The sequence below is a fragment of the Strix aluco genome, chromosome 16 (genome assembly GCF_031877795.1).
Source record: "Strix aluco isolate bStrAlu1 chromosome 16, bStrAlu1.hap1, whole genome shotgun sequence".
NCBI classification, from domain to species: Eukaryota; Metazoa; Chordata; class Aves; order Strigiformes; family Strigidae; genus Strix; species Strix aluco.
Window position 1 is genome coordinate 10,980,536 of NC_133946.1, and position 23,007 is coordinate 11,003,542.

The window sequence follows — 23,007 nt, forward strand, 5'->3', positions numbered from 1 at the left end:
GCTCTGTCTGGGAGACATTTCAGCCTTTTGAGTGCTAAGTGCAAATCATTAACATGAATAGCAAACAAATCTTTCTCTCCAGTTTCCCAGACACACTGCAGTCTCCCTAGGGAAGCAGTAGAGCCTGACAGTTTGAGAAGCACAGTGTTAAAACCAGACTAAACGGGGCAGGGGAAGTAGAGAGAATCCAAAGAGCCATTTTCCTACCCAAGAACTGTCCACTTTTCTTCCTTGTCTGCCTTAAACTATACATGTGTTCAGGATCTATATTTACACTGTATCTTGGGTCTTGTATATACTTGTTTTGTGGGGCTTTTTACTTTTAATGGCTTCATCAGTTCTGATGATAGAAATAGGAGTGTGACCATTGTGTGGGCAAGGTCCATGTGACTGTCCCATTTTAAGCATTTGCTGTTTAGTGCAGATAAATCTGGGGAAAGAGTTCCAATAGGAACCCAGAAAAGTCTCATCTGTGCTATTGTGACTCCTGTCCTGCAGCAGGTAATCTGAGGGGAGACAAGCCAAGGTAGGCAAAGCCTGGCTCAGTTTAAGAACATAGGTTGGGCTGATCAGGAACCAGGACCAGCCTGTTCCTTGCCCACTGCTGTTCAAAGCTTTTCCATGTGTCTGTTGGAACTAGTCTTTCCGGGCTAGTGAGAGTCTGTGGTGAGCCGCTTACAGACAGATATGGGGCCAACCTGTAGATAAGGCGGGTGGATGGTGAGGCAGCTAGGCTGGAAGGTGGGTTTAGCCTCAGCTCCACCAAAGGCTTGCTAGGCATTACTAAACAAGCTACTTACCCCTTCTATACCTGCTTGCTCACCTGTACTTTAGGGTTGTAATGTGTAGAGAAAGTGTGAGGATGGGCACTTCAGAGTTTCCCAACTTTTTTGTTCAGGGGAACCATTGTTAATCCCCAGTTTCTTGTTCATTACCAGGGTAACGAGCAAGACTGAGGAGCTAGTAAATGACTCCCTAAGGACCATGTCCTGGAAATTATTACTGGAAGGGCTGCAAAGGGCAGAGGTGCTGGGAACATCTGCTAAGTGTAGTAAGCAGAATTAATCCTTGATATACACTACTATTTATTTCGTATCTGTTTGAGGTAGTTGAGACCTAGGTACTCTTACATGGTGATTCTGGCTACCTAAGGGAGCCTTTCCACTGTCCTGGGTGGAAGGAAAGGTGATCTGATTCCCAGCTCTGATACAGCCAAGGGCACTGACAGCTCCATGTTTGTGTGGTCCTCGTGTCATTTAGGAGTAATTAGTGGTAAGAACACATTACATTTTTGGTTCATTTCCTTGAATATCACCTTCTAAACCATTGGGGCCCAGTCCTGCAATCACTTATTCTGTGCAACTGTCCTGCTAAAGAACCTGTCTTGGGGTTTCCTTCCCAGAAGATGGGGAGAAGCAGTCATTAATCCTTAGAGAGACACTGCTACTATCCATTGTGTTCCTTTTGTTTCAGCTATCTTGGTGATTGAGTTTGTGTATGCTATTGTGGGCATCGTTTGGCTAACGCAGTACTACGCTTCCTGCAATGATATCACAGCAAAGAGTGTCACTTTGGGTACGTATTTGGAATGAGGTTTGTGTGCATTCCTGTGTATGCGCAGACGTCCTCTTGCCTTGGAGAGCTAATTCATTCATGCATGTGGGGATTGAGTGTTGGAAGTGGATTGTAGCTCTAAATGTGGTGCTTGTTTTCCTGCGACATTATTGCTCAGAACAGTTGTTCTATTCATTTGTTTGTGCTGTCTGTGCTGAGGCAAGAATTCATGTTCCTGTGGAAGGGTCTGGCTGGGGAGTCTGTAAGACCTGCTTCTCCTTCAGTTCAAAATGGCTTTACTGTTTTCTGGGAACTCCTTTTCAGCCTCAGCCAGTCTCCTGGGGGGGGTGATGCTAATGTCATAGTCCCCCTAGATACTCAATGAGTATTTAACAGCCTTCCGCATGGACAGTCTCCTAAAACAGCTGGAAAAATCTAGCTGTGGTTTAGAAACCTTTCCAGAGGATTTCCTTTTGCTGCAGCTGACTGCAAGAGTGTTTGGGTAACTTCCTCTGCCCTGCAGCGATCGAGAGGTGGGTCTGATGTGTGTGGTGAAAAGCAGGAAGCGATGCTGCCAAGACTTACAGGCAGAGCACCCGACTTCTCTTTTCTTTGCAGGAATGGTGGTGTGCAACTGGGTTGTCATCCTGAGCGTCTGCATCACCGTCCTGTGCGTCTTCGACCCGACAGGTCGGACCTTTGTCAAACTGCGTGCCACGAAGCGCAGACAGCGCAACCTGAGGACATACAACCTGCGGTAAAGCAGCGTTTCTGGAAGGGAGCCCTGCTTATTTTTTTTTTCAGTTCTTGACATTCTCCTTGCCTTGCTTCAGGGAGTATTTGGCTTCAGGCTTCCCTTTGGTGAGGGTGGTTGTGGGAGAATGCAGCTCACGCTGTCAGGTGCTGGGTGTGGGCATCTGTAGCCAAAGAAGGCAAAGCAACGTGATATCTGGCTGGATTGTGTGTTAGTCACTGGGTTTGTGGATCCTTATGAGCCCCTTGGGCCAGTGCTGACCACAACAACAGCTTGTTTTCCCGTCCTGTACCAGTGTTTTGCCTGGTAACGGTGAGGAAGTGCTTAATTTTGCTTAGGTTGAAGCAGCATCTTCTTCCAAAGCCCCTTTCTTCCTTTATTTTTGTCTTCAACATAGGACCTTTTGGCCTGAGGTTTCTTGCATTTGGTCTTGGCCAAGAAGCAATTTCTTTTGTGTTGGCAGTCAGATCTTTTAATTAAGAATTGATTACATCTTTGAGCTACCCAGATGGGGGTATGAAAGCTTTTTTTCACCAAGCAAGGCATTTTTCAGAAGTTTTTTTTCCAGTAGCAGGACAACACAAACAGGCTTTGTTTTCTTAGGCAGTCTTGACATATGTAACTGTCAGCAAGGAATGTGGCTTTGTAGGACTTGAGGGCATTAGGTTTTGAATGCTAAAAAATGAGACTTTCAAAAATACTCTGCAGATTTTGCATTTCTCACGAGGAATGTATATTGAAGAGAGTGTTTTGAATACATGCTCTTCCAGTGTCTTGAAATGGGATCCTTCAGGTGGTTGTCTTGAGGAAAAAAGAGTTTTCTGAGGAGCACGCAAGCAACTTTTGTTTGAGGGAGCCCAATGCAAGACATTCTTCCTACCCTTTCCAATCTGTTACTAACACTAACCTTGAATGTTTGGAGTTAGCACCCTGGTAGCCTAACATGTTCGGTTGCTGCGTTGTCATCAGGACGTTCCCAGGGAGATGGGAGTGAGAGGCTGTGATGCTACTGTGGATCTAGTACCCCATGCTCCATCAAAGCTGGCTGGCTTGGCGCATTATTTTTCTGAAGGGAAACTGAGTGCCACAGATTGCAAAGTTTTTTGCCATAAAACTTAAATGTAAATCAAAACAACCCCCCCAGATTATCTCCCCTGCGAGGAGTTTTGAGATCCCAGACAAGTGAGTGGAGGTATTTGTCCCTTGGGCCATGGCCAGGTTTTTCCCTCCGGGCCTGTAACATTTTCAGAGAGCTCCTGCCTCCTGTTTGCAGATTTCCACTCTAGAAAGGGAGTGTTAACAGATGTTAACAAGCAAAATGCTGTGGGCTATAATGTGAAAGGGAAACATAAAATGTTACTATGTGTTCACTACTGAAGCAATTGTTTTCAAAGAATATGTTATGAAATTCTCTGCCTCTTTCTGGATTGTGATGCTGTAAGATGCTGAGGGCTAACCATTCCTATTGAAATCCCTCGGTCTGCGGTGGTACGTGCTTTCTGATGTACAGCGGTAGTTTGACCTTTGTCTTGCACTTAACTTGAGCCATATTTCCTTTATCTTAATTCATGAAAAAATTTGTTTTGTTTGTCACATTAAGGAGATGTGTAACTTTGGCTTCTTTTTGTGGTATTCTGCCGTAGCTATTGGACTTTGTTACACAGTGGTTTTCCTTTACCAGTGGCATCGTGATGTGTGTGGGCTTTTATGTTCTTGCAGAGCTAAGAAAATAAAACAGCAAAACAAAAGGCTCAGCTAATTGCACGGAGGGTTTTTCTAAGAAACTTGCTTTAGAGCTCGTATTAAACATGTGGAAGTTCAGTGTTAGGAAGAAAGAATTTGGGAAAGGTTGGAGTGAAAATATTGTGGAGCACACTTGCTTGTTCAACCCCCGCGGTGAAGTTGTGAAGTTCTTTGCATTGCTGCCCAAGTTCTTTGGCGTTTGGTGGAGCAAACTGAGTACTGCCAGCTCTCTTAGGACACTCATGTTCCTGTTCCTCTTTTGGAGTCTTCCTTGGGGGTTATGGATAGTTGTTTTAAAATGTTCAGACACAAGTTGCCGGATTGCCCTGCAGGATCTGCCCCTTCTGTTGCAGGCAAATACTCCTTTACCAGCATCTCTCTTTTTTTCAGGTGCAGCCCACTTTCTGGGCTTTTCCTGATGGGATCATATGCCAGAAAATAGAAGTGGTCTTTTTAGATTAGTCTGACCTGTGTTGAGTTAGTCTGTGTTCACATTTAAAAAAGACCCTGCATGAGAGGAGCCATGGACTGTAGGTAGGTAGCACAGTGCTCTGGCAAAGAATCATGCACTTTGACGCCACAGAGCCTGACTATTGTTTGCAGGTGTGCCAGCCAAAAATAAGGGACTGTCACCCAGCAAAATGTAGTAACTAGGACAAGCTCAGAACAGTGGAACGAACTCAGCTATAGTTCATTTTAAATAGGGATGTCCAATTAGCTAATTTTGAAGCTGAAATTGAAATGTCATAAACCAAATGTGGGTTGAGCTAAACCTTCTGTACTCAGCCTTTTTTAACCTTTTCTAAATTGAAAGAGAGCCTTTAGCTTGCTTTCTTTTTTTGATTAAAGTTATGCACCATACTTGAATAAACAGTGCAAATTGTTTCAGTTCTGAGACTGTATTGTGTTTAATAAATAACCTTTTTCCAAATAAGCTATTTATTGGAAAAAATTGCACAGCTCCTCCTATACGAAATGCTCAGGGTCTTTTGTACCGTTCCCACCCCCTCACCCCAAGGTGCAGTTTTCCTCCCGAGTGGTAGCACATCCCAGCACGTGATGTAGCTGCCAAGTTGCCAGTAGACCCTCCTTCCATCCCAGAACCGGGTGCTCCTGAACGTCTTGCTTCCAGCAGATATCACAGAACAGCAGTAGCTTTGTTGTGTCCTGTCTGAATGTGATGGCCATCGTGTAGATAAACACAGAGGCTTGATCCTGACCAGAACAACTGGATTATAAATGATCTCCCCTGTCCTATAAAATAAGCTGAGTTTTTAATCTCTACATGGTCTCCTTGTCTCTGTTAGATCAGGATAAATATAAGAATATGATTTAACACGCATTTTACCAGCAATAGCATAGGCTGTGTGACTTCATACCAAATCCTACTATTTGTTTGCAGCCATGTTCTCCTGCCTGCCCTCACGTGCGTACTCTATCCTTTATTTATAGACACCGCCTGGAAGAAGGGCAAGCCAGCAGCTGGACACGCAGACTCAAAGTTTTTCTTTGCTGCACACGGACAAAAGACTCGCAGTCGGTAGGTACCAGATATCCCCTGGCAGAGAGCAAGCGCTGGGTAGGGCTGTCGATAAGCGGGACTCAGCAGAGCGTGGCAGTGCGGGGCTCCTGCTGTCAGCCCTGGGCAACGTGTGTCTCGCTTCCCCGTGTGTGTTTGGTGAGATCTGGAGGCGCAAGGAGCCCAGTGAGCCTCGACAGTAGTGCATGCAAGGACTGGAAATACCTTCCAAGAAGCAGCAAACTGAGCTACCCTCAGAATGACCAGGCTTGAAATTTTGCTGCACGCAGGTGGTTCTTCCTTTCTTTAGCCCAAGTAGCCTGAATGACCCCTTGCGTTTCTGCAGGAGGGTGCCTGGGTATTCCGTGCAGAAAGGAGCTAGTGTTTCTCTCTAGGTGCAGGTGTGACATCGCTGGGTAGGGCAGTTGTCTTTTCAAAATTTCTAGTCTTAACCCTCTGTTTTTGAGTGTTGCAGCACGCTCTAAGGTTAGTAGCATTGAAAAGCAACGTTGTTAAACTCTTCTCCTGAAGTTGTTCTTTACCTCGCTGTTGCAGCAAACTGGGATAATAATTTTAAGTGAAGATGTCAGTGGAAGAAATACATATTTTCACTATGTTTGGATTCAACATTTGACAGTGCTTCAATTTCCCTTTACCAGCCATTTTGCTTAGGCAATTTCTGCCTCATACACTTAAGTCTCATACACTTAAGAAGGAGAGAGACCTCTTTGAAAATGGGAAAATGTAAACCTGTCAGAATCAGCAAAAGCATACTTCTGGATTACTAACAGTCAAAAACTATGACTTAACCCAGAGATTCACGTAAAGGTCATTGGTTTGAAGTTTTCACGTGCTACAGTTGGGATTTTCCCTTGCTGTTATCAGCAGGGAAGGGTAAGGGGCTTGATATCACTTCCCCAAAAATTAGCAGCCTGTTCTCCCTGGAAGCAGTGGGAGCAGGTTTGTGCTGTAGGGTGCCATTCAGCAGGACTCCTAAGGACCTGCTGGAGAGCTGAGTGGAAAATTTTGCTGATGACTCGTAATTCTTTTAAGTTGGTCAGAATTATGAGTATTTGAGAACTCTTGAAGGACCAAGCAGAACCAGGGAATTGTTATCAAAGATAGAAGAAAGTCATAAAGGAAGACGAGGTGATGCATGTGCATCTGAAGAAACAATTTAAATTACTTGCATATGCTGGGCTTTGTATTAGTTACAACCTCTCAGGAAAAGAGCTAGGAGTTATCAAGGACACTTCAGCAAAGACATCAGTGCGCAGCAGTGGCCAAAAAATCAGAAAACCATTCAGCTTCAGTAGAAGGGCATAGAAAATGACAGGGAAATCACCGAGGTACTGACCACATCAGTGATGTCCTCACTAAATATAGCCTGGTGTTTGGTCTCCTAAAAGATGCATCAGAAAAAGGAGCATATTGGAGGGGGTATGAACTTGTACAGGAAAAGAAATGAGACTGGGATTTTAACCTCAAAAGGAAAAGATGTAATAAGATGAAGAGCTGTGTGAAAATAAGTCAGGTGAAGGCTACCTGAACATTTGTTCATCACAGATGGCAACCAGTATGAATTAGATTAAAAGGGGTTGTTGATAAGTGCTGTGTAGTCATCTGCAGGGCGCAGTTTCCGAAGTGTGGAGGGCTGCAGGAATTGTTGTAGCCCTTTAGCAGAAATCCAGGCACGTGTGCCAGCACACTGGCCCTCCCAGGGACACGCTCTCGCAGTACTGGATGAAATGCCACCGTGTTTCCAGGGAATGTCCCAGCCCCAACCTGCTGTCCTGCTGAGAAGTCACAGCCCAGGACTGCCGGCTCGCACAGATCCAGAGCTAGAGCTGCTTAGGAAAATCCATCTGGAAAACTGAAACAGAACAAGCTTTGTGTCACGGCGGCTCAAACAGCAGCATTTCCTGGGGAGTTGTTTTCTGCTCCTCCGCTTGCCTGTGCTGCGACAGCAGAGGCACCTTCCCTTCCCCTGACAGCACAACCAGGTCACCCTGCCCAGGTATCCAGACACCTGTCCTGAGGGTGCAGCAGCCTGGCTAGAGAGCCCTGACAGGCATCTGAATGGCCTGGTTTCTGAACAACTCTATTTTATTCAGGAATGCAAAATATTTCACTTTGTCAAGCTTTTTTTAAACAAACTTTTCATTCTGCAGTGACTGTTTCTACTTTTTTTTTTTAGTTCAGGATAAAAGCAGATACCAGAATCTTCAAATTCCTTGTGCTATTGAATTTCCATTTTACATTCAGCTTGAGCACTTCCCAGGCTCTTTTCTTTGCAGAAACAAGCCCTGACTCTTTGTGTCCTGGCATGACAGTGTACGGAATGAATGTGTATGTAATGGATCAGAAATGAATCCATTGCTGTCTCTCCCAGTATTCATGGAAAAAATGTTCTAGCAGAGGATCATCTGGGCTGGAAAATAGTTCTGCTGAGGGGACATGGCATCAGGGCAAGAATCCATTCAGATGGGTCTGGAGTGAAGTCTGAAAGTGCTGAGTCTCCACCGGCCCTGCCAGCCCCAGAGCCCACAGGGTTTGTAGCAGAACACTACATCAATCCTAGAATATAACATCAGGTGCTCCAGCAAAAACTCTTCCTTCAGAACAGACGTGTTGAACTTCCATTATGGCCCTTTACTTGGGTCAGAGTATTAAGGGGTGTTGCAGTCCCTTTGGGTTAATGGGTGTTCGTCATATTTTACTTCAAGGCTGTTTGCATTTCTTCTGTGCTTATAGGAACTGTGCTAAGATTTATGGGGTCAGTACTTCAAGGATACTGCGGTTGTAATGTTGGAGAGGTTAATGCCAGTCCATTTGCTCTTCAAAGGCACGGCTGGTATGGAAAGCTGCACAGCTGGCACCTGAAGCTCCATTCTTAATGGTGATTTAACTTGCTTTTGTAGGCAAGTGAAAAATGACAGAAAGTAATCTTGCACTCCAGGAGTCTGTCAGAGATAAAAGAATGTAGGTCACTTCCTGCAAGACTGCTAGGGAGAGAAGGGATTTACTTTCTTGCTGGTCAGTGAAGAGAAGTGGAGAGATCCTGTCCCAAAACCCAGCTTTTCTTCAAGTGCACAGCTTGGGCTTTCTACAAACAGGACCGCAGTTGTGTGGCTTTACGTGCTGAGTAAAGAATGCGATGAAAACATGGGCTGAAAGTTCAGGATAAGGCGATGACAGACCTTAGTAGGAAAGAAGTCAAAATGACCGCTGGAGTACTGCAGCACTTGTTCAGTCCCGTGTTTTGTTGATCCACCCTCTGGGTCAGCCTTGTCTTTAAGCTTGCTGGTCTGAGCAATGGCCAGAGCACCATTGTCTCACAGTCCAGCCCATCCCCAACCTCCCAAACTATTCTCACTGAAGATCTTGTGAGGTTTTTTTGTAGTACAGAGCAAAAGGGAAAATAATGTTTCTCCTCAAAATATCCGTCGCTCTGCTTCATAGCCTTCGCGTGACCCTCTCAGGTCACTTCTACTTCTGTTCCTCCTGTGGTGTCTTCCCTTTTTGGGTTTGGTCACCTCCTATTCTGGGAACTCTGCATTTAATGACTCAGATCTTTTTCCAGATTTTCCTTTTCAGGCCCTTTTTGCTTGGGTATAGTCCAAGATAAACCTGGAAAAGCCTGGTAATTTGGTCAGCTCCTTCAGTACCAAGAGCTGCCATGTGTAACAGCTGCTTGTTGTAATTAACTCCTTGAAATCATGTAGCAAAGAGCAGCTACAAGACTGTTCAGTGGCAGGATTCACAAGCTGTCACTTTGTGATGTGTCTGGGGTGGTGAGGTCTGGGTTAAGTATGGGCAAAACGATCCCAGGGCAGAGTTACAAGATTGAAGAGACTGTTAAATAGGACAAAATCTGTGCTTTTTCCCCCCCCTGAATAGGCTTTGTTCAAATGGAATTGCTTTTTAAGGAGAAAGGATGACTCTGGGGTGACACTGGATTGGGATTTGCTTGGTTCTCATCTTACTTTCTCTGTCTTATTTACAATGTAGAGATGAAAATGTTTCCTTTCTCTCTCTTCGTGTCTGTTTTGATGTCGAGGTGGTCTGCTTGCCCACACATAAGTACCCAGCATAGTACAAATTCAGTCTCAGCTGAGGCCTCTGAGTGTGACTGTGTAAAATAAATAAGAGATATTAATATGATTAGACCAGATATGGTGTTCCCTGAAGGAATCGCGTGGATGTTTTGGAGAGAGTGCTACAGAAATGAGGCCATTGCTGCCGCATTGGTTCTCCTTCTGTGTCCTGTTTTGAGGCTCCCCACACCCAAACTCCTCCTCCTAAACTCTTCTCTCCCTGGATTTTGCAGGACGCCTACTCTGAAATCGCCTACCTTTTTGCTGAGTTTTTCCGAGACCTTGACATCGTCCCATCTGACATCATCGCAGGCCTGGTTCTTCTGCGCCAACGTCAGCGGGCAAAGCGCAACGCTGTGCTGGATGAGGTGGGTGGAGGGGGCCCGTGGCTGCACCCGGAGGCAGTGGGCATCTTGTTTAGCCTCTGACTTACCTGCTGCTCTTGTGACTGGGTGTGGGAGAGCTGCATGACTCTGCCCACCTTGTTTCTGTTGTGTGATGGGCTATTGCCAGTCACTGAGCTGTCAAATAAAAATGCAAACGACTTTAGCAGCTTTTTCTGAGACTCTCAAAGGGCCTAACTGATACTGAATCAAGCTTGTGAAACCTGTCTTCTAGGCAGGTGATAAATACAGTTTTAGCTCTTGACCCCAAAGGGGCATGTGCCTTGAAGAAGGTGGTGGGTACTTGGAAGTGAATGGGAAGATGACTCCTCTGTAGGGATGTGGAGAAGACTGCGGCATCTGGGTAAAGCTGCAGGAGGAACTTCAGGGAAAAATTCCTGAATTTCCAAGCCGTTACTGGTGTTGAGACTTGGGGATTGTCACAGAATCACAGAATTGTCTAGGTTGGAAAAGACCTTGAAGATCATCCAGTCCAACCATCAACCCAACATTAACAGTTCCCAACTCCACCAGATCCCTCAGCGCTATGTCGACCCTACTCCTAAACACCTCCAGGGATGGGGACTCCACCACGGCTCTGGGCAGCCCAGTAGAAAATGGTTTTGTTTTTTTTTTTCCCCCCAAGGTGAGGTTCAGACAGAAGTGATCAGATCAGGCAGAAGTAAGAACAGAAGAATTGGAACCAGTTGAGGAAACTGGTTGGGATACCTGAAGGTATCTTACCTGGGGTACATAGTGCTTTCTGTTTCTCAGGTGTAGATTTTGGTAGATTTTGGCTTGGTGACACAGTGAAGAATTTTTATCTATGTTTGTGACTTACAGGCAAACAATGACATTTTAGCTTTTCTGTCCGGAATGCCAGTGACCAGGAACACAAAGTATCTGGATCTGAAAAACGCGGTAAGTCACTGGACTGCGATCTTGCTCACTCACCACGCTTCCCCGTGTAGCCTGTTTTCTTTTTCTCAATGGCTTCTCTTACTCCTTTCTGCCCCTTTCTAGAATAATCAAAGAAATTAAAGATTAGTACAACAGAATCTGGTAACAACACTTGCTCTCTGGAGGCTTTTTGTCTTCAGATCACTTGTTAAAGCTTTCTCTGTCTCTCTGTGGGAAGTGGTTGTATTTCCACTCTGATGGGGGCAGGTAATGGGAGGTTTCTCCGAAGCCAGTGGTGCGAGTTGAGCGCTGCATCCAGGAAGGGCCATGCAGAGCTTCATCTGGAAGCACCAGCAGGCAGGGCTCCACCTTGGGAAGGGCAGGGAGCTGCCTGGAGTGAGATAGAGCCTTCCTCCCTGGGGCTGATTGTTGGCAGTTCTCAGGATGGGAAATGGCTGCGGTCTGTGTGATTTAAGCTTGGCTTTTCTCCTGGCATGCTGCTATTGCAGCCCTTCGTTGGGCAAACTTCACTCCCCTCAATTAGGTGATATTGCTGCAAGAGGGGCAAGACTGACCCCATTGCAGCATCTCTGATCAAGTGATTCTGTGATTAACCTGCTTGTGGCTGTGCTGGACTCCGGTGTGTTTAACACTAACACCCTGCTCATGTTCAGGCTGTCTTCCCTTTGAGGAAGAGTGTGTGTGGGGAGGGATGTCAGCAGAGCTTGTAGGAGACAGCACTGAGGCGTGTGGCCCCGGATGGGCTTTATGGTCTTCCCTGGGCATCTTACAGCCCATGACTCTGTGGAAGCAGCATATTTAGAGAGCTCATCTTCTTGGGATTTAAACTAGTTTGTCTTCTCCTCAGCTAGGGTAGGGTGGGGGAAAACCCACCTTCCTCTGCAGCAGGGTGTTTGATACACAGAGGAGAATTTCTCTAAAACTAACTTCTAGTTTTGTTAAACAGGTAGCTGGGCCCTTCCGCTCAGGAAAAATAGGTGTACCTGTCCTGAGCTGCTGTTGGGAGGGGGAGGATCTTGCGCAGCATAACCAGTTTGCTCTCCCGCAGTCACTTGGGAATGCTGACAGTGGTGCTGAGAGAGAAGGCTGGCGCTCAGGAAGAAGGGGGCATGTGTCTTAACTGATGGGAAAAGGGAAACAGTGGAAAAACTCACTACCTAAAAGCGAATAAGGCCTTTAGTGAGTCTCCTGTCTCTTTCAGCAAGAGATGCAGCGGTACAAAGAGGTGTGTTACTACATGCTGTTTGCCCTGGCTGCCTATGGCTGGCCCATATACCTGATGAGGAAGCCCACATGTGGACTCTGTCGCCTGGCCAGATCCTGCTCGTGAGTGGCCATCCTGTCTATCACTGCCTTCTCTTCTTCCCTTTTCCCTTCTGTTTTTCCGAGATTTAGAAATAGCCTTTCTTTCATCAGTTTGCTCTCCATCATCCCTCAATTTTTTCCTCTTCCTTTTCTCTTCTGCTTTTTCCCTCTTTTCCCTTTTCATGCTTTTTTCTTTCTATCTCTCAGTAACTCTGTGCCTTCATACTCCAACATCTTTCTCCTCAATCTCTTCCTTAGTTGCTTCTCTGCTTATTTTGTTAAATAAACCGGACTGTCCTATGCTCTATCCTCTCTGCACTAAGGATCATGCCAGTCCTGTGCAGTTTGACCAGCCAGCGGAGAGAACTCATCTGGCACAAGACTGCTTTCACATTGAGGCAAAATAGCCATCTTGGAGCTCAGAAATCAGATTTATTGGCAAGCCCAGATATGCAGGGAGTTGACATTTGGGTCTTTATTAAAGCATCGGCAAGGCTCGGCCAGAGTTTGTGCTGTGTTCTCTATGACTAATTGGTTTTTTTCTGCTATGCTGTGTAGTGCTCACCTCATGGTAGCAATGCTGTAGTTCAGGGTTGCATTGTTTTAAGTGTTTGCTTTCAGCTGCCATAATGCTGCCATCAGATTCTCTTTGGGGTTGAGCTTTTTGCACTTAAGCAGGCAACTTCTGTACTGAACCCATTAGGAGGAATGTGCTTCCTTTTGAGTGCTTTTATTTGGGAAGTGTCTCATAAGGGAAAGAAGGAAAAAAAAAAGTGCACTTCTGTTTTTGTTCTGGGACGATTCTAGACCTGCTTTTGGTTATAAATAGATCTAGATCAGGGGAAATGCTAGCTGCTTTCTGTGCTGAAGCAGTGTAGGACTGTGCTGTGAAGCATAGTATCCCTTGAGGAGAGATCCCAGCCCCACGGTCCATTGATCCTTTGGGGACTGGTTGCACTGTAGCGCTCTCTGGTGCTCAGAAGGAAAACTACATCTGATCCCAGTGACCCGTTTTGATGCTGAAACACGAGTTGTGTGCTGTTTTGTGCAAGAGCTCCTACAAAGCGAAGGAAATCACTACTGTTGAGATGAGGCCAGTGTGGCATGCAGGGTCGTCTTCTCTTATCTCTAGGCATTCCACTCTAAAGCCAGTCTCTTCTACGTTCCTCTTTTCCTCAAAGCTATTTTTTTCCTCTGCAGATGTTGCTGTCTCTGTCCTTCACGTCCCCGCTACGCACCCAGTGTCACCATTGAAGAGGATAATTGCTGTGGCTGCAATGCCATCGCCATCCGGCGCCACTTCTTGGATGAGAATATGACCTCGGTGGACATTGTTTACACATCTTGCCATGATGCAGTAAGGAGAATCTGCAACCCCCTTCATATTTGGGGTGTGCTCCGATTTACTAATGGGATTTACGTGCTTCCAGAGGTAGTGGTGCAAAGAAGGAAACTTAAACCTTTTCCTGACCCTAGAGCTTCCCATCCTCTCTCTGCATCAAGAAATTCTGCCACTTGGACAGAAATATTTACTACTGCCAAAAAATCAGATCATTCAGAGGAGTGCTTACCCATAAGGCATAACCTGTCATGCTGCTCTGCCTCCTTTTCCCTGAGCAGGAGAATAATTAAACAGGAATGTCTCACCTGATTGTTACAGTAGTGGATCTTTTCCAGGTTTATGAAACGCCTTTCTATGTGGCTGTGGACCATGATAAGAAGAAGGTGGTCATTAGTATCCGAGGAACTCTGTCTCCAAAAGTAAGTGCACTGTGCAGTGGCCTCACGTACCCTTGGCCAGCCTTCAGGAGAGTCTGAGACCTTCCTGGCTCGCACTTGGTGTTTGACTGACCTGAAACACGGCGACTCCTTTTCTTCCAGGATGCCCTGACTGACCTAACTGGGGATGCAGAGCGCCTTCCAGTTGAGGGTCACCATGGAACGTGGCTGGGACACAAGGTATGTGAAAGAAAACAACAGCAAACCCCAGACAAAAACCCACCTTTTTTTCCTGATGTTTTGACTTTTTAATTATAGGCCCAAAAAAAAGTGGTCTTAATTGCTTGAGGTGCTTTTCAGAAGGATGTTACATAATTGCAGTGAAACGGCTTTGAGATGTTAAAATGAAATCCTTAGTGTAACAGTTAAAATTGCTATGTCTGTAATTAAAAAAACCCATACAATTAGTAAAAAAACAAACTGAAAAAGGCATCTGTGGAGACATAGAACAAAATTATTGGAGCCATTCAAATTATTTTTTTCTTCCAACTGACCTTTTCAGAATTTGCAATCAAACACTGAGAATGTGTTTAAAATTCTGTTGCAACGGGATGGGCATTGAACCTCGTAAAAGGATACTGGCAGGACTTGCATCTGTGTAATTAGACTGATGCTATGTGTCCATGTTAGTGATGAGGACTGGGCTGGCTAAATCAATTTATTCCAGAGCTGACCTGTGCCCCAGTCCAGCAAAGTAGTGACACACATGCTGAGTTTTAAGATTATCAGGAATTTGGCAGCCTCTCAAGATGCGGTGCCAGATTGGGAAAGAAAAATACAAACTGGAGGTTGTGCATGTTGGAAGGAACGTAGCGATTGGTGGAAATGCTGCTGCTCAGAGGGACGAGATGTTGCTGATCATCTGGTCGGGGTCCCTTCAGGGCAGGACATGGAGCTTGTAACTCCTTGGGAGCCATGAGCTGGGAGCTCCTGCTTCATTCATGATGTCCTGCCTGAATGCCAAACCCCTTCTCCAGGCTTCGATGCTCTGCTTGAGGAAGTAGAGTGTTAGTAGCTGGTAGGTAACCACGTACTCAAATGCTTGGCTGGGGGTGGGTCTGATAAAGAAGTGGTTACCCAAGAGTGGTGTTTGGATGTTCTGTGCTCTCCAAGTCTATCACAGTGGGTCTTTGTGGAGATAGTGTTGTGTACCCCCGATTTGGCTAATGGGCATTTCCTTTCTTTCCCCCAAAATGAGAAAATTAATCAACCTGGTGCTTACATAGGACATGTTATGGAAACATATATAGATAAAAATATCTATAGAGAGAGATATACAGAGACACACTATATATAGATAAATGAGGTTATTTTGTAGCATAACTGATATTTAGCTCTGTGAATCTTTACTGTTTAACATTTCTGAAGCATTACGTCTGCTGTCAGTGATAATGTCACTTGGCTTTGTATGAATTCATTTAGCCCAAAATGACTTTGCACAATTAGTGTGATCAACAGTTTGTACAGAGAAAGGAAGGTAAAAGGAAACCAAAGGGAAGCAAGGGGGTTTTGTTCTATTTTTAATGCACGGAAAAGCTATGAATAGATCCTTGGAGAAGTTCGCTTTTCTTTTGATCTTTATGTGAAAATATCTGTATGCCAGTGACTTATATGAAACATCATCAGATCATTCCCTTTGTTCTATATTGAGTTTTTATTTGGCCTTTGTGTTATTTCTTTTTTGATCGTTGCTAGTAGAGAAATATAGCTTTATCTTCAATTATTATCAATATTAATCTTCAGACAATAATGTACTGTTGATTCCTGAGGGAAACTAATGGAGATAATAGAATTTAAAAATGTCTGTCTCAATGCATTTTTAATGTCCAGTAGTCAACTTTAATACAAAAATAAATGAAGTGTCTTGCTAACACATTTAATTTGGAGAAAAGTACTTGGCTGTTCGGCAGCTTCCTGTAAGTTGTTTGATTTCTGTTATTTTTCTTGCTGGTTCTGTCCAGCAGGCTGGCGTGGCCTGGTATCTCCACCTGCGGGCCCGCCTGTCTCTGTGCTGCACGTGGGGTTGATCAGACATCCGACAAATTAAAACGCTTGATGGTTACGTGAGCTGCCTTAACACCCCACCGGTACCACGGCTGAAAGTGTTTGATTGCTTGGGTTGCTGTGAATGCCACAGTTAAAGTATATATTAGGTGTCTGAGCTATTTTGGGTCAAAAAACATAGCTGTAACTAAGGTTTATGGGTTAGCATGCCAAAAAAAAAGGTATTGTCAGAATTCAGAGGGGAAGTTAACCGTGGAAAAAAAAAAAACTTTAGCTTCACTAGTTTTGAAATAAAACCCACTGATTTTTATAACAAATTAATTTTAAAATATTCATCAGTCAAGGGCATGAATCCATACTTAATTCTCTTGAAGTTATGTAGAACAAAACTACTAAAGTGAAGATGTTACGGAGGTTTTTTCTTGGTGTTGACCCAAGTGGGATGACAAGGAGTAGCTGCCTGGAGGAGGCCCTGAGAGCTCAGCCATGAGAACAGCTCTCACCAGTTTGATGGACCAGTCAGTAACAGCAATAACTTTCAAGCTCTTCTTTCTACCAATAGAGCCCCTCCGTGGGTTTTCACACAATTCAAATACCGTAGAGCAGTTTTGTGCCTTCAAACTGCAAAGCAATACCAAATATTTTCCCCTTCACTTTCCCTAGATCTTCATTACATGTGAGGTTTGAAAATTAAGCACAGATTCATTTGAAACTTATGAGACAGTCTCCATTTTAATGGAAAGTCTAAATGTAACTTTGCAGTGATAGAAGTCTCATTCCATAATATTAAAATCACTGTCTATATTAGAATATACTTTAATTATCAAAAATATAGCTATAAGGCTGACTAACAGCCCATTAGTAATATCACCATGGATTTAGGTCACGCTTTTCAAAAATAGAATCCTAAATTCACGTTAGAAATTTATAGAAGTAGTCTGCTGTTCACTTCTCATTAGAGTTGGAAATGGAGACTCTTCTGAACGCAGTGGAAGCTGGCTAGCTGCTGAGAGATCTGAACATGGGCATGAAATACCTCGACATCTGCTTTTTGATAATGATGGTGGCAGTACAGCTGTCCCATTTACAGGCTCAGCAGAATCACCTGCATTCTGCTATTCCTCTTCAGGAGTCAGAGTGGTTTTGATGGTGTGTTTGATATTGAGGACTTTGAAAATTCCACATTTCTTTGCTTTTTGAGAGGGCCATTAATTCTTTTATGTCTCTGAGATTAAACAGTGCTCAATAACATTCACTTTGTACTTAAACTGTTTTCAGGTATGGGTGTAATGGAAAATAACAAAGGAGATAATCTTCCCTGGTTTTTGATCAGTGTGAATTATTTGACATCTGTAATCACCAAATTAGATGATTTCTGTTTACCCCTGTTCACCCTACATCACAATTTTTCAGCCTTTGTGGTTCAGGCTTGCTTACTGCTGATTTAAACAGTAGTAGCAGCATAACCAAGGATTTATGCAGCAGACCAAATTCTAGGTGCTTGTTTATAACAGATCAGCTGCAGATTAGAGAGGGAGAAACACTCTCCAGCTGCAGCCTCAGCAGAGAGCATAGATGTTTAGAACCAGACTAACAGCTTGTTTCCCATCTTCCAGCAGTTCGTAGCTTCTAGTGAATAAAAACCTTCAATAATTTGTGATTAATGCCCTTTGACAGCTGAATCCCCTTAATAGTTGTTGCCTTCTCCAAGTCATCAATAATTCTTCCTATACAGATAAATGCTGCTGCTTTTTCCCCTCCAGTAGTGTCTTGGTGTTTGTATTATTTTCCCTGTGAGCTTGTTAAGCTAGTTCATGCTTTTGTTCAGATTTAAATGGACGAGTACAGTTTTGCTGTTAAGGCACTGACGTGCAGAAAATCAAAGTTAGTTTCTCCACTCTACTGCAGGTCCCAGTGTCTGCTGAACTAACAGATACACAACCGTGTCTTTAAGAAGTGGGTTGTTTTGTGTGGGTTGGTTGTTTTTTTTCCCTAGACTTTGCACTGTGAGCCCAGGAATAGGTCCTTTGAGTATTATCTTAATTTAAGAAATGTCATTACTTCCAAACAGTTTGTGGCTCTGGTAATCAGTGAGCCAAGACATCTGCCTCATGAAGTCTGTTCCTAAATGTGGAGTGGAGCCAGTGTTCTTCCTCAACCCTGACATGTGCTGTGTGGCACTTACTCTGCGTTCGGGGCAGTGTAGTCTCTGCTAAATGTTTAGACCAGGGCTGATACTCAACCGTTAATATCCTGTTCTGTTTTCATGTTTCCCTCAGGGAATGGTGCTATCTGCTGAGTACATCAAGAAGAAACTGGAGCAAGAAATGGTGCTTTCTCAAGCTTTTGGACGAGATTTAGTGAGTATTGGTTTTCTTTTATTCTTGCAGACTATACAGAAGACAAGATTTCCCCAAAACACTGGTTTTAGGGAAACCTCCATGTCCCTGAATCTGTTGTACTAATTTCTCAAGCCTTCCTTTAGTTCCTATCCCTCTGGATTACCAGACAGGCAACTAGTTACTCATTCCCCCAAGGCTTTTTTAGTTTGAAACCACGAATACTGCAGAGCTGCTGATTTTATTTTTTTTTTCTCAGGCAAAGCTAAGGCGGGAAGTCCTATTTAGTGGCAAGGCAGGACAGGGAGCATTAAAAACAAATCAACAGGAACTAAAATCCCATCTCTATGGAGATTCTGTTTGGAGACAGCAATGGGATGCCATTCTGACTGTGTGTGCACATTCCTTGTGATAGAGTTATCAGAGAACCCAAGAGAGGTGTTACGAAGCAGCGTACCTTACTTTGTCAGTAACAGCAGTCTGTCCCTGTTGGGGACAGAACTTCTGAACTGCCTGATCCTGCTGTCAGCCAGCTGTCCTCTTCTCGTGCCCAAAGAGTGCCTTGGCCTGAACGTGCCCATGGGGGAATTAGCAATAGCTTAAGGGAGAGAGAAAAGAGGGATAAAAGCCTCAACAGTTCCCCAAAACTTGAGTGTCGTAGCAGTCAGCACTGAAGTGTCTGCCTTGTGATGGTTGGTAGATGTAGGGAGAGATACGTAGGCATTTGACTTCTTTATATGGTGCTTTATTCCTCTCTGCCCAGACAGTGAAAATTGGTCTTAAGTGAGCTGTTACTCATGAGGAATTTTTCCTGATGTCCTATAGAGCTCAGTTGCTACCTGACTTGTAAGGATATGGTGATGTTCGAAGCTTTACACTTTGGTTGTCTCTGTGTGTGATAATAAGTATCATATCCTGGTCTGTTTGAAGTTGGCTTTATGTACGGTGGGTCCAACTTCTAATTGAAAAATAGTGTAACTAGCTGGACGTGACCCACAAGGATGGAGAGAGCTTGGTTAATGTGAGATGGAGCAACTGGCTTGCGTGTAGAAAATTAATTACTGTCTGAAGCTGAACTCTGAAGAATATCTGAAAGAGTGCTGTGGCCAGAACAAATTCCATCCCAGGTCCGACCAAAGGTTCATCTAGCCCAGTATGTTGTTTCTGACAGTTGCTAGCAACAGAAATTCAGGGAAAAAGTGTAACAAGCGAGGTCCATAAAGTCTTAAATCTCCCCCAGCCTTCACCTCACTGACTGTAACAGGCACGATGGTGGCTTAGAGGTGGTTTTGAGAAGGAAGATGACACAAAGATAGATCTTCTATTCTGTGGCCTGGTCTTCTGTTCTGCGTGTGGGTTTTTATCTTACACGGAAGTCCAAGTGTAGTCACCACTGTGGTGACCTGGGGCCGTGGAGAGTTGGATGCTGGATTTTCTCTCCCTATGTAAAGCCAACAGGATGCTTGGCAAAACAAGACTGAAACTTTTCAAACATTGTCTTAGTGAACTTCTAGGTTCTAAGCCATGCCTAGCACTCTAGCCTCTAACAAGAACAGTCCAAAACGTTAGAGAACAGTTTAGTCTCTGAATTACTTGGGTGGTGGCCAGCTGCTGAGAGCGTCTAGACTTAGACTACTGTTCAAACTGCTAGTTAGGATTTCTGTTTTTCAGCCTGCACAAGTGATGGAATTAATGAAAGCAAGTAATTTCTAGAACCAGGGAGACCTCAGGTGTGTGAGCCTGGCCTTGGATATTATCAGAAGGCTGTCAGATTTGAGGAGGAACGAAAGGCTTGTGTTAAATCCTAAATAACTCAAACGGCTTGTGCATGTCTCCTTTTTCTTCCTACCTTTTTTCTTTTACGGAAGACACAGTTGGTCAAACACTGACGATGGAGATGTAGGAGAGAAATACCAGAAAGGAATGAATTCTAGCATCCCTTCAGAACAAGCATTGGTACAGGGCAGGAGTGTGCTGGGACTGCCACTGTGACTTAAAATAAACAGTGTAAATCGGAACTCTGCTTCCATTTCAAAACCTAAAATATTCTCCCCAGTTCCCACGGGCAGAGGAGCTGGTCAGCTGGAGTCTCATGTACAGGAAAGACTCACAGCTGGGGAAAGGGACAGATTTTTGAGGGTTGTGGACTTACTTTTCAGTCTGACCTCAATTTCATGTTTTGTTTTTGTTTTCAGGGAAGAGGAACAAAACACTATGGCCTGATTGTGGTTGGCCATTCCCTGGGGGCTGGCACAGCTGCCATCCTGTCCTTCCTCTTGCGTCCGCAGTACCCATCGCTGAAGTGCTTTGCCTATTCTCCCCCGGGTGGGCTGCTGAGGTAGGTGCTGGGGCAGGAGGAGCAGTGAGAAAGAGAAAGGGGGATTGTAGTTATAGCTGGATCCTGTTTGTGATGCTCTGAGGAGCAGTAAAAGACAAGTCTCTGCCCTAAGAAGCATGAGAAAGATGGAGGCAGTCTGTAGGAGCTGAGGGTTGTTGACAGCTTTTGCTCTGTGTTATAGTTTAGAGTTTACTTTATGATGGCGAGTGGCCACTGTCCCAAATATTCTGGTTTATGGCTTAGTTGTCTGTGGCTGTAGCTCTAATTTCATTCTGACTAGTGGGAAATGCAACCTGAGTGGATGGGGTGCAATTTCCTTATTCTCTGCACAGTGCCAGTCTGTCCTCTCCCCATCTGCTGTGAAGAGAGGTACAATAAGGGAGATATTTGACCGAATGTAGATGTCTCCATCAGTTGATCTAGTTGTTTGGACTCCTTTTGCAGCTGACAAAGAAATTGGCACTTCTGGAGTGTGATTTCTGTCATTTTAAAACAGGTGCCTAAAATAGGTCAGAGGGATTGTGCTTCTTGGGTGCATGTTTCTCTCCCTCGGCTATAGGGGGAATCTGGGGTAGCTGCCTCAGATCTCTGAAGAGAGGGACGGTGAATTCCTCCCACTGTAAACTGGAACAGACCTGCTGGTTGTGTTATTTACCTGGCAGCCCAACAAAAACATCCCACTTGATTGCAGTGAGGTGAGATAAGGTCTTTCTAGTGGTGACAGACATCATGGGGGCACTTGAAAGCAGCTATAGATTTTCAGAAGCTTCTTGTGATAGTTACTGCATCATGTTCCAGGAGCAGCCAAGGGTTTTAAACCATCCTGCTGACAAATCTGGATATTGGCATGCCTTGTTATGATCGTAATCCCTGGTCTTCTCCAGCTGTAGAGGAGTTGTTCTGTAGAATGTTTCATGAGAATTTTATAGCTTTCTGCTCAGACCTTCCACTCCTGAGATGCCTTGATAGCTTGGGTCACGCTGTGCTGTGTTACCTCAACTGTTTGAGACTTCAGGGAGGTGCCTCTGACTGCAACACTTTTGTTGCACTGTGTGTTGTGCCCAGGATCATCTCTAGGTCAGCCTCTGCCTCTGATAACCGGTTCAGAAGGTCTCTAGGAAGGCAGCTGATTGCAGAACCTTAATTTCCCCTTATCTCAGTACTCAGGTTGCTGCAGAAAGTGGCCATCTTAGTTCTACAGTGTCTTTATAATGTAGGAGGATGGAATATCTTCCCTTCTGCTGTCCTGACTATTCCCAAACTATTGGAAAACAACCATGAGACATGGAGTTGGAGCACTTCCTTTTCCAAGTATATTCAGAGCACTACGCACAGTAATGTTGCCTGGGGTGTGGGATGTGAATATCGGGCTTTTCTTTATCAGGCTGCAAGTCCCAAAAGCCTGGAACAACTTGGGCTGTGGTTTTTATGACCCTGGTTCACTGTTTGGTAACCTCTCTGATGCCAGCAGCAAATGGGGAATGAAGTGCAGTTTGCTGCTAGCGAAACACTGTTTGCTTCTTCTTGGTCCTGTTTCTCTTCCAGTGAGGATGCCATGGAGTATTCAAAAGAGTTTGTGACTGCAGTCGTGCTTGGCAAAGATCTAGTGCCCAGGCAAGTTGAGAAGTGTCTGAATTTCTTGATGAGTATCTGCTGTTCTTTACCAAAGTCACCTGTTTCCTATCAGAAACACCTAGATCATATCTGTCTCCAGCTTCCTCATTTACCTGGCCTTGTATGCTTCTTTCTTGTTGTCCTGGTTACCTGTATTGCTGCATCTTTTACCTGGACACCTAAATTGGTGTTTCACACGCCTTTTTTCTAGGCATATCACTCCCCATCTCACAGCTGCCTGTATGAAAGAAAAGGGTTAATAATCGTGCCTCTGTAATTGTGCTCGTTGCAGTATCTGACATGTCAATGCCATCTTCCTGGTTGCCTGTGTTCTCTTGGACGTCTTGACACTCTGTCCTCAACTAGATGTGCTGTCATCTCATTTTGTACTGTTTGTCCCTGAATACCTGTTCCATATCATCTCGCATCTCCAAACCAGCTCCCTCATTTCTTGTGTCTTGGTATTTCTCACCCCTCATCATCTCCTGGGCATGTTCTGCTGAACAGGGCATTGGACTAGGAGCCAGGCAACTTGGGTTTCACTTTTGCTTCTGCCCTGTTGTGTGAGCTCAGATAAATGGTGATGTTTCTGTCCGTACAATATAATGCATGTAGAATTCAGTGGAAGAAAAGTCCTACACAGTATTGAATATGCCT

General features: G+C 44.6%; 1 protein-coding gene across 6 annotated transcripts in view; it reads left to right on the top strand.

Annotated features, from left to right (window-relative positions):
- The window catches only part of DAGLA (diacylglycerol lipase alpha), a 73,156-nt gene that overhangs the window by 33,532 nt on the left and 16,617 nt on the right, over positions 1-23,007 (top strand). For all 6 annotated transcript variants that reach the window (XM_074842098.1, XM_074842100.1, XM_074842097.1 and 3 more), the window contains 12 exons: positions 1,474-1,575; positions 2,173-2,311; positions 5,504-5,591; positions 9,901-10,035; positions 10,894-10,971; positions 12,173-12,297; positions 13,477-13,633; positions 13,954-14,037; positions 14,158-14,235; positions 18,339-18,419; positions 20,594-20,736; positions 22,282-22,350. In XM_074842098.1, coding sequence (XP_074698199.1) covers positions 1,474-1,575; positions 2,173-2,311; positions 5,504-5,591; positions 9,901-10,035; positions 10,894-10,971; positions 12,173-12,297; positions 13,477-13,633; positions 13,954-14,037; positions 14,158-14,235; positions 18,339-18,419; positions 20,594-20,736; positions 22,282-22,350 — 1,279 coding nt within the window. The remainder of the gene's footprint in view (positions 1-1,473; positions 1,576-2,172; positions 2,312-5,503; positions 5,592-9,900; positions 10,036-10,893; positions 10,972-12,172; positions 12,298-13,476; positions 13,634-13,953; positions 14,038-14,157; positions 14,236-18,338; positions 18,420-20,593; positions 20,737-22,281; positions 22,351-23,007) is intronic.